General features: G+C 32.0%; 1 protein-coding gene across 1 annotated transcript; it reads right to left on the reverse strand.

The window, feature by feature from the left end:
* Window positions 1–11,606: 11,606 nt before the first annotated feature.
* LOC123923536 (L-type lectin-domain containing receptor kinase IX.1-like) lies at window positions 11,607–14,025 on the reverse strand. Its single transcript, XM_045976228.1, has one exon. It carries the CDS (start codon window positions 13,861–13,863, stop codon window positions 11,866–11,868), a length of 1,998 nt encoding a protein of 665 aa, XP_045832184.1. The 5' UTR covers window positions 13,864–14,025; the 3' UTR covers window positions 11,607–11,865.
* Window positions 14,026–17,865: the final 3,840 nt, after the last annotated feature.

A 17,865-nucleotide genomic window follows, 5' to 3' on the forward strand; every position in this document is an offset into this window, starting at 1 on the left:
TTGACTAATTAATTTAACACATAAATTATTGTTAATATATTATTGTTACTAACAATGAATTGGTTCAAATGGTAAGAGATTTGGTACTATATTATATATATTTAATCGTTGCCATATTAACTGGTTAATTAGTACCGGAAATTAATCTAGACAGTTGCTTCGATCAATTCATCAAGAATCCTAGTTACAATAATTGATTTTTCTATCCTTCAAAAGAAAAAATACTTGATTTTTCTATGAAAAATAAAATGCTATTTGAGTCTGATTTGACGACTTTATTTTTCCCTCTTAACAAAATTCTCATGGTTAGGCGCTGTAGAAGAATATTGGAGTAAATATTAATATACTCCGTAAGTAATAGAAGTTTTTGACTAAAAGTCAAACTAAACAAAAATTTTGACCATAGAATTTCCCTCAATGATAAAATTAATAGTTTCGTTAATGGAGTTGTTTATGCCGTTATACCAAAAGGTTGAAAAAAGACGTGTAATTGGTGATAAATTGAAATAAAAGTACTTGCCCCCTAAGAACTTCTAGTCTAATTATATTCCTACTACGTACTACAAGGGAGGCGTTTAATTTGGTGTGTACCTAATCCTAATGGTAGAAAATCTTCATATGATGTTTAGATTAAATGCACCATAAATTTATCTGTCCTCAAAACAAAGTTTGCATTTGCATGATTATGTGAATAACTCTTATTTAAATTCAATTTTTATTTTTGTTTTGCATAAATCGTGCATTCTTTGTGGGTAACTGCAGAAACTAATGTCTCGAGCCTTGTCAGACCCAAATGAATGACAAATTCTTCTTAAAATTTTTAACACTACTACTTGCTTAAGATAAAACCGAATCCAGAACTTTGGTTAAGTTAAAAGAAGAAAAAAAAAATCAAGAGGTCGGATCAAAGGGTTAAAAAAGAAATAATACATTTTTTGTAAAATAAGAAAAAATCCTACTTAATACACGTGTATATACAAGAAAAATCTAAAATGCTTTTGAAGAATAGGTAACAAATGTTTCCAAAAATTTCAAAAACCAAATTGAAAGACAAAGAAAAGTCATTTTGAAGCTTAGAAAAATCATTGTTGAAACCACTACGAAACAAAGTCGGTAACCAAAACAAACCTTATGTCATGATATATATACTCAAATAGAGTCTATAGTGCCCTCAAAGTATGTGAATGGCACTATTCAACCACTCCTTTCAGGACACGGCATACCAACAAAAGTTCCTCCCGTGATATACCTTTTATAAAGGTCACTGGTCAATCTGAACCATTACATGATCATAAAATAAATTATCTAAGACGAGGACATTGTTGATATTAAAATTTTGTTTGCAAATAATTGTGCTAATTTTTTATGGCTTGGATTATTTTATAACTAAAAAGTGGTTGAAAGTATATTTTAAAATTCAATTCATGGATAATACAAATTTTGGTATGATGATTCATTTCAAAATATGTGCAACTATATAACAACAAATATATCTAGTTTTGTTGTCTGTTTTTCCTACTAATATATATACCGTTAAACTTGATCAATCTCAATAACATATGAAACGATTTTAGATTTTTGTAAAATTGAACATGAATGATCTATATGATATAAACTTTCAATCTAACGGTGAATTTTGTAAAATTTGTATTCGTTGAAGCGTTATTGAGCGGTGTAACATTACTCAAATGTTACACCGGTGTAATTTGATCCCTCCCCTATATATATATACCCTTCATTTGAACTATTATATTTATTTTTTTTTTAATAATAGGAGGCGAAAACTTTCAACAAACACGTCGGCGAGAGTATTAGTTGTTGTCGTGAGTTTGTTAGTGGGTCGGTTGTTTCTGTGTTGGACTCTATTTTTTGTTGTTTTTGTTCTAATGCACAACTAGAGAGGTTGTTTAGATAGGGGGTTTCGCCTACTGCATGTTTTGTTGGAAGCTTTCTACGAGTTAGATTATTGAAGACCTGATTTGGCCTAATATTGCTTGAAAGGGCCAAGTGCACTGATACTCTGTGTTGACGGTAGTATTCGTTTGTCGTGCTAACAGGTTCCTATCTATTTTGGTAATTTTTCTGCTCGTGGTGCTTAGTCCCATTGATAGACTATCCCTCAATCTGGCTTTCAATTGGTTCTGGGTGATTTGGATTCACAACAAGACTTGTTCCTCAGCGTTTGATAGAGAGATCTCATATTGCCTATTTTGTGTCGGGTCTATCTCAATATCTGTAGCATTCCTTGACTTCGGATTAGCTTGAAAAATCCATCATCGGTTGCTGCTTGGTGCATCAAGTAATGGGTACGTGAACCTTTACCGTGTTGACGGTCGATCGGTTCATTCGCCTGACCGTTTTTTAGGACACCTATTTTATCTTTTTAGGACTTCTAGAAGTTGGTTTGCTTTGTTTCATTGTCCTTGGACTCATTAGGTTAATGTTTATATCCCTCAGTCTTTTATAGGCAAACTCTATGGTGCACAAGTGAGTTAAGTTGTGCACCATGCACAAGTTACCGAAAATACTATAACGAATACGAATTTTATAAAATCCACCGTCGGATAGAAAGTTTATAACGTATAGATCATCCAAATTTTTTTAAAAAAATTAAAAATCATTTGATATGTTATTGAGACCCGTCAAAATTAACGGTTTATGGATTTTTATTCAATACCGTTAATCTTGATGGGTCTCAATAAATATGAAATGATTTTCAAAAAATTTTAAAAAATTTATGAATGATCTAAACAATATAAACTTTCTATCCAACGGTGGATTTTATAAAATTCGTATTCGTTATAAAAATATCAAACACTTGTGCACCATGCACCACTTAATCAAATGGTGCATGTTAGACAAAGCCTATATATATAATAAGGAGATATAGACTAAGGATAGAAGCGAAGTCTATTTTATCCCCTGATGTATAGATGTTTTCCGCCTTATCAGAATATTAAAATTAAAAAATTTGTTAAATCTCGTTGCAATAGAAGCAATCCCACTACAATAGGAATAATTAGGGGCAAGCATGGACCTGCTGCTCAACTTGAAACCGATGACACTTGCAAAACATTACCAACACCCTTGAATAAATTATCTAAGACAAGGACATTGTTGATATTAAAACTTCGTCTGCAAATAATTGTGCTAATTTTTTATGGCTTGGATTTGATAACAAAAAAGTTGTTGAAAGTATATTTTAAATTCAATTCATGTGGATAATACCAATTTTGGTATGCTGATTCATTTCAAAATATGTGCAACATAGTAACAATTAGGGTTGAGCATGGACTGACGACTCGACTTAAAATTGGTATAACCGATAACATATCGAAGCATTCAGTTGGATGTAGGTCGGATCTCGGATCAACAATTGCAAAAAATTGGGCATGAACGCTTGCATACGAGTGGTTGCGGGTCTCTAAATTTCTATCTATTCTTAATCAAAATCCGCTGAACAATCATTATGATGCAAATTATTTTTTTCCTTCTTTTTCTCTAGCTCTCTCTTAATCTCATATACCCTTCGTTTTGTTGTTTTTATTCATCTTTAATATAGAAGAGATATATTATATTATGAAGGTGCAACGGCATATGCATTCTTGCTTGTTTTGAATGATGCCAAAAATAGGCCAAATGTGTTGATTAAGGAAAGACAAACACTTGACTTTAAAAAGGTTTTCAAAAATGCTTTTGAAACTTAGAAAATTTAGTTTCAGGACTTTTTGAATAAAACAAATATTATACAATAAAAATCATTTTATTTTATTTAGTTCATATTATAGAAGTTTTTTTTAATAGTATATTTTATTTTCTACGAGTAATAAATTTTATTTTCATTACAAAATCGATATATTTTTAGCTTTCTTACCGAAAAAATTATTATTTAAACTTTTGTAAATATAAATTTTACGTTTGTTTTTTCTTGCAATATTTTTTACTAAAAAAATACATTTTTTTTTGGTAGGCCTCATATTAATATCCGCTTTAGACTCCACATTATGTTGGGTCGCGGCCCTGCTACAGATTTGAAACAAAGTAACTGCATCTCACCCTTTGTTTTTTCATTAAGTTTCTCCATCCTTTGTTGCATTGATATATTTAAAAATTAATTAGAAATTTTTGGATAATAATGGAGTTTTAGATGTAAACAAAGTTTCAATCTAACCCGTAATAACCGAATCATTCTACCTGCCATCTGCACGGTCCAACTCCCTAACAAATCGAAAATGTAGACGGTTGGAATTTGGTCTAAATTAAATGATTGCAATTTTTATCAATTTGATGATTTTTGGCCCGAACCCGATCGAAACTGAATGATGCTCACGCCTAAGAACAATATTGAACACTATAAATAGACTATCCTTTTTTGAAAGTTTAAATTTTTCATTTGTTTTTAAAAGTTATATTCTTTTGAAAAGGTGGCAAAAAGTTTTTAATGGTTCTTTTGAATTTTTATTTTTTAACATGATGATCTTTGTTTGTTTTTAATATTAACTCCAAGAGTAAGTTATAAAAGCTACTCCAAATCATGACCTTTAATTTTAATTTCAATTAATGGCTAAGATTGATTGATCATAAAACACAAAATAAGACTTATTTTTTTATTGTATGAGCGCTGTTATTTACAGCGACAATTTTATCACGAATTTTTCACGAGCGCGTGGCCATCTCACTTTTATTGGAGCGTGAACATGCTTCTTTTGTTTGAAAACGTGGGCCTCTTATTTCTTTGACAGGTGTGAACCTCTTTTTTATCATCTCAAAAAATTACTCCTCCGTCCCAATTAGCTTTGGTACAATTTTATCTTTTATTGAACTCATTGTGCCCTGTTTTTTCATGTGTGAAGCTCTAACAGGAACAGAGAAAAATACTTGACTTAAAGAGAGCTAATAACCGGTTCAATAGAAAAAATTATCAAGTTTTCTTCAAGTTGTGTATAATTATTAGTCATTTACAATAGGATACCCGTGGAAGTGCCGAAGTGATACTACTATGAGCAAAAGAAAACTAGCAGAACAATTTGATGAGCTATGGTGATGCTATGTTAATGTTGTTGTTGTTGTGTTAGTTGATGCTCAAGTGTATTCAGAGCATGCGGGAATCGACTATGAAGTTCGTCACGGTGAGGCACATGCCTTGATGGCGATGCTCTCGCCGAGGCTGATGCCGTAAAGAACCGCCAGCTTGATGGGTTTTCAAGTGGATGGAATTTTGTATAGTAACGGGGCATTTATTTGATCCGGTAAATGAATATTTCCAATTAAGATGCAGCACACGTTATTCGCAGAATTTCGTGAAGCAAGGCTTTGCGAGATCTAGCATTTTCCTTATTGTATTGGAAAATTATCAAAACATACCTTAAATAGAAGAGAATGAATCAATTATAATAATCAATTGAGACTTATTTTTTGATCACATGGGAAAACAAGGATTCCACACACTCTGAAATGGTGTAACACTAATCGTTTGACAATCCTGCTTCTTTTCATACAATTTTTTACGATATGCTTCTTTTCTTTTCAATTTTACAAGTGTACCATTTTTTTTGTGGTGTATGATTTTTTTGTTACAATATTCTCTTTGCTCGTACTTTTCTTTTCTTGTTATTAGTTCAATATTTTTTGTTTTCTTTTTTTACAAATTTGAACAATAGGTTAATTTAATAATTTAATTTGTAATGATTTTGTTGAAGAAACAAACAGGTTTTTAGTATAATGGATGTCAATGTTTTTGATGAGATTCCATGTAGTATGCAAGTAGAAGTGGAAAAAAAAGCAAGGGAGGATCTTGTTTTGACAATTAATGATTATAATTAATTCATTCTCTTCAATTTGAAGAATGTTTTGATAATGTTCATTTTCCGGTGTGATAAAAATATAAGTCTCACCCAACTAATTATTATGAATTAATCTTAGCCATTAATTGAAATTAAAAACAAAGGTCATGATTTGGAGTAGCTTTTATAACTTACTCTTGGAGTCAATATAACCCTTCTCTAATAGAAAACATGGTATCCACAAATCCTACCTCAACTGATAAAAAACTGTCAAAATTGTTAAGTGTATATACCAAACAAATGGCGGTATTGCTTGTTTTTCTTTTTGTACAAAGTTTATCTGTATTTATTTTTTGTTTATCGTGATACTGGTACGAAGTTTTCACTGTCGTTAGCAATGACTAATCTCCGTCGGGAAATCTGTGGGACACACATGGTGGTTCTCCCCTCCCAGCCGAATTTTTTCAATACGCATGAGCCAGAAATCGAACCTCCAACTACATGTTTAAGGGGACCAAGACTCTTACCACTTGAAACAATTCATTGTTGATAACTCTATCTTTATTTAATAAATAGAAAACAATAATCTACAAATAAATTTTCGAACATAAATATAAACAAAAGTGTGCGACTTATGTTAAATTTTTTTAATTTTATTTTATAATAATAGACTCATATTAAATGTTAAACATTGATGATGAGATGTGATAAAATAAATATTCAATCAAACAAAATATAAATAAACTAAAATAGTAGCTAAATGAAAATAAAAGTATCAAAAGCTAACTTATTCATATGTGGTAGTCTAATTTTTAAATGGGAGTTATCTCAGCATTATAAGTGACATGGTTTTTCAATTAAATTAAATTGATTAAATTAAATAGAACCAGCTGCCAAATGGGAGTTGGAGAGGACTTGTTGTGAGCTATAGAAAGATCGACCAATGGGAGGATAGCACACATCAAGAAAACATTGTTTTTATCCCTAAACATATTCGTAATTGGACTTCAATCCAGTGGATAATTGGTGTACTCCCTCATGTTTTAAATACAAACAAAAATGTATTTTTCATATCCGTTGAATAATGATGATCTATACAAACAAAAAATTTGATCACATACCTCATAATTCATAAGATTCGCTAGACAAGTAGCAGACGTTGGTTTTATTTTGAAAAAAAAATTCTTTTTTATTTTTTATTTTTTGACGAAAAAGAATTCATTTTTATAACATTCCCAACTTTTTTTTTTGAACCATATAACATCCCCAACTTAAATAGTAAAAAAAACATAAAAATAAAAATGAGCAGGAAGTCCGACTAACACGAGAGACAAGAAAAAAAACCTCTTAAATCATTGAGTACAAGTTACATGTTTTTATGATTAAAAAAAATGTCACATGTTTTTATATTATTATTATTATTATTATTATTATTATTTACATGTGTCCAATGATTTGCTTTCTCATGCCAAACAATATCAATTCAACGTTGTATACTAAATAAAAAGCGTTTTCCTCGAAGAAATTGTTAATAACGTATACTAAATAAAAAGAAAACGAGTTAAGCCAATAAATTTAGGAAGAAAATAATTTTCGTGATCCATGTTCTTCCATGATGTACACAAGAAGGTCATATGTTTGAAATAGTTAAAGAACTATTAGCAAAGATTTCAGAAGAGCAACTAGAATCTTATATTTTTGTTATAATATGATGTTATTATAGATTATAGATAGAATAAATTATTTTTAGAATATGTCTACGATGTGTTAGGGATTGACTTTGTATTTATAATTTTTTTTTTTAAAACTTGGTATTCGGCCCTAGGACGACTAATCAAAGGGGACCAATCTCACCGCCCACTTGCAGGGGTCCCATTTAAAGTCAGAGTTTTTTTTTGTTGCTCTGTATGGACTTAGCCCACCGAAATTGGCACCAGGGAGATTCGAACCTGAGACCTTGAGAAGAGCATACACCACTAGACCAACCCCAAGTGGGATACTTTGTATTTATAATTAACCTCAAGGACATTGTTCAAATAATTTATATTTTCTCAAATTTAATATTTTTTTTGTTTTTGTTTTAGAATATGAAACATTAAGGTCCCATTGATCCAACTGATTGTAGCTAGAGGGACATATTGAGTCTCTTTGTTTGAGATTTAAAAAAAATGATTTTTTTTTTGAAAAAAATTATTTTCAAGAAAATCATTTTTTTGTAGAGATTTTGAAAAAAAAATCTAAAATTATTTGTCGTTTGTTTACAATCATTAAAATCTATTTTTTTAAGATGGTGAAGCATGATGAATGATAAAAAAATGGATTTTGATAAAAGCTATTGAAAATATATTCTCATTTTGATGAAAAAAAAAATGATTTTTTTTACTAAAATGATTTTTGAAAATATCTGAAACAAACACAAGTAAGATAAAAAAATAGATTTTTTTTGGGAAAAATTGATTTTTTTGTTGAAAAATCTGAAACAAATAGGCTCATAATGTAGTGGCGGAAATTCAAAACTCTCCACTTTTCATATATAAGTTGTGTGATAGATCCGGGACTTTGCAAGCTCATTCATACCTTCCTTTATGTTGCTCCTGCCGTTGAATGTAATGCTTTAGTTGTTCTTGTTGTTCTCCACAGATTGCGGTAGAATGTGATTATGCTCAGATCAATTTTGAGAGTGACTGTTAAACTGTGGTTAATACTATAACAAACGGTAATGTTTATGTTAATAAACTCAGCGCTATTTTGACTAGTTGCAAATCCCTTATTTCATCTAATGCTAGCTACAATCTAGCTTTTATTAGAATGCAAGCTAATAGAGTCGCTCATAATCTAGCTAGAATGTCTATATTTTAGTCTAGCCCCAATATCTTTTATTATTCTCCTCATTATGTTAATTAATATTATTATTTGTGATGAAATGAATTGATTTACATTTGTCTAAAAGAAAAATGTGCAGTTAAGTTATTAGACAACTTAACAAAAAATGAAATATGGCCAATGGGCTAGTTTGGTTGGGCCCAATTTTCATATTGGTTAAAGAGAATTTCTTTTGGTGTCTCATGTGCTTCTTGCGTGCCTTCTAGTTTTTTATTTTATTCTTCCACTACTTAAATAGCGGATATTATATAAAGGAGAAATTTTAGGAAAAAAACATCTCCTAACATGATATTTTCAAGATTCTACACGTCTGATACTTTAAAATAAGAAATTTAAGAAAAAACATCCCTTAACATGAAATTTTCAAGTTTTGTCACGTCTGCTACTTGTGTAAGTAGCAGACATTGTAAAAATGATAAATTTGAAAAAAAAACACCCTCTAACATGACATTTTGAAGATTTTACACATCCGCTATTTAAGTAGCAACTGATTTCGCTAAATCTTGTTACACGTATTTATTAGACCTGCGGCAGGTAGAGCTTCAAGATGCTCATGTGCTTGAGGCCATTCAGCGCCTTTGGAAGTCGGATGTTTCTTCGAAAGTAAATGTTTTCGGTTGGAGGTTATTATTAAACAGATTACCAACTAGAGCAACTCTTCATCACCGTGGTATTTTGACTAATCATCATGAATTATCATGCGTCTTTTGTTTTCAACAAGCTGAGGACGAAAAACATCTTTTCTTTTCATGTCCTTTTAGTAAGGGAGTATGGAACAAAATTTTATCTTGGTTAGGGACATCGTTAAACCGGAGTCGAATGTAGAGATTATTTTCTTTTATTTGGTGATTTGTTCAAAATGAAAGACAAAGGTCGTGTCCAGTACTTGGTATGGTTGGCAACCACTTGGAATATTTGGAATCTTCGCAACAAAGTAATTTTTAAGGGCAATATTCCGGATGTTTCGTCGTTATTGGAGACAATCAAACTTCATTCTTGGTTGTGGTTCACTAGTCGGTATGAACGTAGGACTTGTACTCCTTTTCCCTTTTTGGTGTTTAAATTCTATGTCTTGTATTATGAGCACTTAGTTTAGTGCTCTCTGTTGTAAGGGTTTGAGTACCCCTTTGTACTCCTTATAATAAATTTTTTATTATAAAAAAAAAAGCAACTGATTTTGCTACATAAGTAGTGAAAGAGGTATTTTGATAATTTCAGGAGGTGCACAATAAAATTCAGGAGGCGTCAAAAGAAATTCTTTTGCTTAAATGGACTATGGCCAAAAAGGCACCACTATATTTGGACTAGCTTTTTTAAGACATGATTCATATGAAAGAAGAATTATCTTCCTTCTGCGTCCCCGCAACACTATATTGGGTGGTGTTTACCAGAATTAATAGAAGTTTTTTCCCACTTGTTGCAGATTTTATGTTTGTCCTAACATTTTAATTTTTTTAAATTAATCCCTTACATATATAATTGATGAACCTTGCCACATTGACTGTTCATGTCTGTTTTGCAAAACTTACATTCTCCATACTCAGCATCGAAAAAGAAATCACATGATCCCAGGCTTAACAACTTTGTCACGACCAAAGTTTTTGCCAAGTCTAACAACTAAACTTGACAAACCAAAAGAAAAATAGATTACACATCAAATATTTACTTGAAACTATAATTTAATTGAAATTTCTACAGAATATTCTCTATATGTTTAACATATTCCAAAATAAAAAATCTAGTATATAAACCAGGTTGAATTTTACATCCCAACATAAAAGCATTCTTAGACTTCGAATAGCATTTATTCACCAACAATCCAAAATAATAAGAACAAGAAATTAACGTCAAATTGACAATCAATCAACTAAATCTATATTCAACGACAAACAAAAACATCATGCACAATTTGAGGGATTGTCCGAAAGCCGTAAGAATTTGGAACTTGTTGCATTTTTCTAGTTCTCATAACTTCTTGATGTCTAATTGTTATGAGTGGATTAAACATTTTGCCTATGAGAGGAATGGACAATATTTTTTGATATCTTGTTGGTTCATTTGGAGAGCTCGCAATAAAGAGCTTTTTTCTAACAACTTGTGGGCTGATTGGAAAATTGTGAATCTCATTAATACTCAGCATGAAGTAACCGTTAGGTGTTTTAGTTCGGCCAACACTCACAGGAAAACTCGTATGGTAGTTTGGAAACCTCCCATAAGTCCAGCCGTTAAATTAAATGTTGATGATAGCTCTCTTGGTAACCCGGGACGCTCTGGTTTCAGAGGTTTAATCCGAGACACACTAATGGTAATTGGTTATTAGGTTTCTCGGGCAGTTGTGGTATCACTACAAATATTAATGCAGAATTGCAAGCGATCTTACATGGCCTCAAGATGGCTTGGGACAATGGTTATCGACAGGTTGAGTGTGAATCAGATTGTCAATCGGCTTTGAATTTTATTCAAGATTGAGTTCCTACAACTCACCTCTACGCACCTATTATTGACCTCATCAAGAGGTTCGTTGATTATCCGTGACTCTTGTCTATCCATCACTCATTGAGGGAAGATAATAGTTGTGCAGACTGGTTAGCTAAAAACATGGAGCAAGATTGGTGTGGGACATGATCTATTGGAGGAGTGCCCAACGCCTCTTTCTACCTATCTTTTTGCTGATTAAACGGGGATTTCCTTCCCTCGTGGTTAATTTAGTTGTTTAGTTGTTGTTTCTTTCTATTGCATAAAAAAACGAAAAACAAAAACAATGACAATCAATAAGAACAAGCATAAGACTCACCTAAAATCAACAAAACTCGCATCTTTTTCTTTTTAACAAATATATATAAATTGACACAAATACTGTGAAAACTGAAGAATTTTACATATACAAAAAAGATATACATAATCAAAAGTCTGTGTAAGACAATGAACAAAATCAAGTTCAACAAGAATTTAATTAAGAATATCCAAAGTGAATCAAGATAATTTAAGATAATTCAAGATAATTCAAGCAAACTCAAAATATTGCTGGAGCAATATATAAGGAGATCACTTCTAAGATCAAAAGTTCTTACAACCTCTTATATAAAAGAAAAAATTGAGTAATTACATAAAATGGATGAAATCAAACTTTTTTTTTGCCACATCAAATGCCAAATACAACACACATACAAAAAAAAAAAAAAACAGACACAACTTTTGCCTACAATAGAGATTTTCTAGACCCAGCTGACAATGATGAATAAGTAGATGATCCTTTAGTTGTGTTTGTAAGACCATCAGAAGTATAAGAAAATCTACACATCTCCATAGGAGGTGCAAAATACATAGGCACAGGTAATTTTGAAGGAAGATTAGGCAAATTAGCTTCAAAATTCAAAACATTAATCACTTGCCTAATAGAAGGCCTCATAGTAAAATCAGGATGACAACACCATAATCCAATAATCATCAAATACTTCATTTGCTTTTCATCATATTCCAAATTTAACCCTCTATCAACACCTTCAAATAATTCACCTTTACCATATAACTCCCAAATCCATTCCACAAGCCTAACTTTCTTAGCCTCTTCTTTTGGTTCAATAGATCTTCTACCACTTACTATTTCAAGTGCAACAACACCAAAACTATAAACATCAGATTCTTTACTTGATTTTCCAGTAGTAACACATTCAGGTGCTAAATATCCCATAGTACCTGCCAAAACAGTTGTTTGTGAACCAAGTTCATGATCCACTAATCTTGCAAGACCAAAATCACCTAACTTGGAGTTAAAATTTGCATCTAACATAACATTACTTGATTTAATATCTCTATGAACCACACATTGTTCCCACTCTTCATGTAAATAAAGAAGTGATGATGCTAAGCCTAATGCTATTTTGTACCTTAAATTCCAACTTAGCATAACCCCTTTTCCAAATAAATGAAAATCAAGACTTCCATTAAGCATATATTCATAAACAAGTAATAGCTCATTTTTTTCATGACACCAACCTAATAATTGAACCAAATTTCTATGTCTTAATTTGCTTATTATTCTTACTTCTGATATGTATTCTTTTTTACCTTGTCTTGACCCTTTTGAAACCCTTTTCACAGCCACTTCAAATTTTTTGTTGGTTTTTCCAATTATGCCCTTATAAACACCTCCAAATCCTCCTTCTCCAAGTTTCCCTTTTTCATCAAAACCATTTGTTGCATTGCTTAGTACTTTGTAGGTGAATTTTTTTGGACCAGTTCCTCTCTCAAATTCAGCTTCATCTATTGAACCATCAACATCTCTATTATTGTCCATTTTACCCCTATATAACCCATTTCTTTTTCTCCATAAAGTGAACCATAACAAACATACAAAACAAGTTATAAAACCAAAACCAGCACTTAAACTAACTCCTATAACAACCTTGCTATTTTTTTTGCCATTACCATTTTCCATAGTTGAATTGAATGACCAAGATAGAATGTTGTGTATTTCAATCCATTGACCTGTAGCAGCTGAAAAACCAACCCTAACATATTCAGGTAAAACTTCACTCAAATCAATAACATGTGAAAGACTTGAGTTTCCTTGAAAAGTTGGATTCTTAGCATAAGTAAGAAAAACAGTAAGGTTTTTTGTTGTTGAGTTATATGAAATCCAAGCATTCGCAATCGAACCGTTTTTCATGTTACTCTTCCAAGAAACATTTTGAACCGATTGAATCGAATTAACATTGATTCCAACATGATCATGTTTTGGATCCCAATCATTCGAAAAACTATCAAACTCAACAGCTACTATTTGGTTTTTGCTAGTGTTTAATGCAGAGTCCGAGCTGAATAAACCAAGGTAACCACCCGAGGAGTTCATCGGGATTTCGGATTGAAAAGGAGCGATGAAGAACGATATACCATCACCGGTCTGCGAAGAATTAACGGCTTTCATAACAAAGGAGAAATGAGTTGTGAAATCAGTTAGCTCTTTTGTTTTTTTGTCGTAAAGCTTCACCGGTTGGTCAAATGAAGCACGACCGACGCTGCTTGTGATTGGGCCGTCGAGTTGGTTTTTTGTTAGCTGAAGAACATTGTTTGATGAAAATGCATCACCTTGGAATTTTATTAGATATAAGTTTGAGGGAAAGTTAGAGAAGTTGAAGGAAATTGAGTATGCAGGATTAAAGAGTGCATAGAACAAAGTAAAAATTATGATTAACATTGAAGATAAGGTATTTTTGGGTTGATTATAGTGTGAAGAATATGTGATGATAGCTATGGGTGGATCAGTGGATGCAAGGTTGAGGAGGGATTGAAGATGAGAATAATGGTGATGTTGCCAATGTTTAGTTCAAGTGTTCAACTATATGCAACGTAGAATTCAATGTTATGTTAATTAAATTGATTTAACTAATATATTTGTGACATTAGCATATGGTCAAGAAAAGTTCTTAGTAGTTAGTAGTTGTAACAAAATACAAATATGAGTGTTAATAATTAGTATTTGGACTTGGTCTATACTATAACATGGCTTTGGCTAACATGGAAGACTTCATCAAGTCTTCCATGGTGCACAAGTTGCCCATATTATTATAACGAATACGAATTTTACAAAATCGATCGTTGGATTGAAAGTTTATATCGTATAGATCATCCATAATTTTTAAAAAAAAAAATCGAAAATCGTTTGATATGTTATTGAGACCAATCAAGATTAACGGTATACAATAAAAACTCATAAACCGTTAATTTTGATGGGTCTCAATAACATATCAAACGATTTTCGATTTTTTTAAAATAAATTATGGATGATCTATACAATATAAATTTTCAATCCAACGGTCGATTTTGTAAAATTCGTATTCGTTATAATAATATGAGCAACTTGTGCACCATGGAAGACTTCATCAAGTCTTCCATGTTAGAATTGGCCCTATAAGTATTACTAAATTATTTAGATAAGCTGACATCAATAATATCCGGACTCCCTAATGTTATCGTCAGCCACCACGTTTCGGTTCAGAAACTTTAACTCGATTCTTTTCGGGTGTAGGTGCTTAGAGCGCTATTAGACAAGCTTCCCCGTCCCTTACGACTAACTAGAGCTGTCAAAAAGGGCCGGGCTATCGGGCCGGCCCATTAGCCCTATTCTTTTACACGGGCCGGGCTTCATAAAAAGGGGGCCGAGCCTTATCGGGCCGGACCATATCGGGTCAGGCTTTTTCATGGGCCGTCATGGGCCGGACCACAGGCTTTTGGGCCGGCCCCTTAAAGAATTAAAAAATTATTTAAAAAAATTGTATAATCTTTTTATTGTTATATTTTGGTCCTATTTTTATGCATAAATCCATATATAATTTTTTTAATTATTTTTGTTGTTTTATTGTTTTTTGTACAATTACAACGAAGGATATAAAACTTGGAATATGGTTATTTTAAGCCTATCATCTTTTTATTGTATTTATTTTATATTCTTTTATATTTTTGTTTTTTTTTTTTACTTAAATTACAATGGATGAATGAAAGATATAAAACTTGGAATTTGTTTTTTTGTAGTAATAATAATAATAATATGACAAAAAACTTATTGGATTAGAATGAGATTATTTGTTAGAGATTTGTTTGTTTGTTTGATGAGGATAAAGAGGAAGATATTGTTATTTGGGAGATTATGTGAGAAAATATAGGGATAAGAATTACCTTCTTGAAGATTTAGTTGAAAAATATAACATAAATTTAGTAGAATATGTTTTTTTTTTTTCAAAAAAAAAAATATTATGAAAATTAGTGGAAGGAATCAAGGGGTATTTCTAGATATATTACTCAAAAGAATCGACACAATACGCCTAGTCGATTGGAATTGAAACAATTCTGTCCCTTTTGTCGCAAACATATGATTCACGCAGAGATAAAGAAATAGAGAAAATAGATTGCTTGTTTGTGACCCTTAGGAGGTAAATTCTATAAATTATTAAATTGCCCATCGGGCCATGTAGGCTTTTGCTTATCGGGCCGGGCTAAGCGGGTTGTGCCATGAAGTTAACGGGCCGGGCTGGGCCGGCCCTTTTATTTGACCGGCCCCCTCCAGGCCGGCCCATTTGACAGCTCTACGACTAACCCATGTGCAAGTGTCGTTCACATTTAACGTTTCCCCACTTCGGCATTCAAAGTTCTCATTTGAATATTTGTTACAACCACCAAAATCTGCACTGACAACCGCTCCGCCCAGGCTCATGCACCGGGTTTTGCAGCGACCACCGCACCCTCCTACTCAGCAGGGCTTGGCCCTTGCCACAAAGACCGGACGTAGGTCGCGCGCTTTAGCGCCGTCCATTTTTGGAGTTTGTTGATTCGGCAGCTGAGTTGTTACACACTCGTTATCAGATTTTGACTTCCATGACCACCGTCCTACTGTCTTAATCGACCAACACCCTTTATGGGGTCTAGGTTAGTGCACAACCAGGCACGTCGTCGTACCTATTTAAAGTTTGAGAATAAGTCAAGGGCGTTACGCATCCGATACCTCTGATCATTAACTTTATCCAATAAAACTCACCCTCGAGCTGCAGCTATCATGAGGGAAAAATCCACTTACATTTTTTGCTTATATGATTTATGACTTTACGATGTACTATTACTTAAAAATGGTTCAAATTTTTTACCATGACCAATGTTGTTGCATGTGAGTAGATTCGTACACACGATATTATTTAATCTTATGAGTTATGAGTTATGACTAAGGTTATGATCGAATTGATGGGTCGGTAAACGATATTAATGCCTTAAATTTTAATTTTAATTAATTATATTTGTTGAATCAACATCGATTAATTAAGGACGAGGAAGACTCAAACTTCCACTTAAAGTTAAGGATTTTTAATGATGTTCTGAATAACTGTATAAGCACATTGGATACTTCCCCATCTCTTTTATACGACAAATGCTTAATGAATATACAAACACTTCCCACTCAGCCCTTAGACTTTATGTTAAGTGATGTAACGAAGCAGAGTGTTGTTTTTAATAAATCAAAGTCGTCTGAATTTGCAAGATAGAAGGAGGACATAAAAGACATATAGAAAATGTTAGCATTCGAATAAATAACCAATCATAGTTCAACTCTCTATAATATCTTTTAAGTTCATAGGCTCAACCGGCCGGCACTTTCTATGATTTGAGTTTTTTATGGAGTTCATATTATGGAGGCCGGTACAATACTATAAAATTGATTTGTGTATGATAAAATTTATTTCCAATTATAAATTGGGTCATGTTAACTTGTGCTCTAAGGGCACATGTTAAGCTACCTAAAAATAGAAATATATAGTATTTAATGATACAAAGAATTTAATGCTTAGAGAATTGAATACAACAAGTTCAATAAATATTTTTCACATTTATCTTCTTAACATGTGCCTTAAGAACACAAGTTAACATTCTCCTTATAAATTTAAGTTAAATCCCCTTAATTTTTATAATAACAAGTTTGACTTTATAATTTTAGTCTCTTTTGCAAAACGGTAATTTTGACCAAGTCAATACAAACGTCGATAGTCACTTAAGTGATTCACATGTTACGGCAGCATGTCTTACCACATGTGATTATTAAAAAAGAGGAGTGCTAGCAACACACTCTTTAACAAACACACTCCAACACACTCTCTTTTATTGGTTGAAATTCACATGGGTCCCATAAAATTTATATGGGTCCACATTTTTTTATGGGACCCATGTGAATTTCAATCAATAAAAGAGAGTGTGTTTGTTAAAGAGTGTGTTGCTAGCATTCTTCATTAAAAAATTAATCTTTTATAAATGTTTTAAAATTTTAATTTTTTTCAATTTCTTTTAAAAAAATATTTTTTTAATAATTACCTATATAAACCCACTTGGGTTGTCCGGTATATTAGCTTGAGACATGAGATTGTGCTCCTCCTTAAGGTCTTAGATTCAATTCTCTTTGGTCTCAATTTGGATGAGTTAATTTAGCTTCTTAAAAAAAAATTACCTATATGTAATAAAAAATGCTGACGTGACATGAGTTATTTGTCTATGTAACTCAGTCAAAAGATTAATTACTCCTATTTATAAATACTTCATCTTATCCTTATTATAAAAAAATGTTTGTTTTTTAGATTTATAGAATGTTTGGACATAATGTGATATATCTTCCAAAACTCACTTGAGTTGGTGCATTGGTATTGGCTTGGGACCTGGGAGTGTG

The sequence above is a fragment of the Trifolium pratense genome, linkage group LG4, assembly GCF_020283565.1.
Source record: "Trifolium pratense cultivar HEN17-A07 linkage group LG4, ARS_RC_1.1, whole genome shotgun sequence".
Classification (NCBI taxonomy): domain Eukaryota; kingdom Viridiplantae; phylum Streptophyta; class Magnoliopsida; order Fabales; family Fabaceae; genus Trifolium; species Trifolium pratense.

Coding starts and splice junctions, on each gene's coding strand:
- LOC123923536 (XM_045976228.1), bottom strand. CDS start 13,863: ATGTTAATCATAATTTTTACTTTGTTCTATGCACTCTTTAATCCTGCA.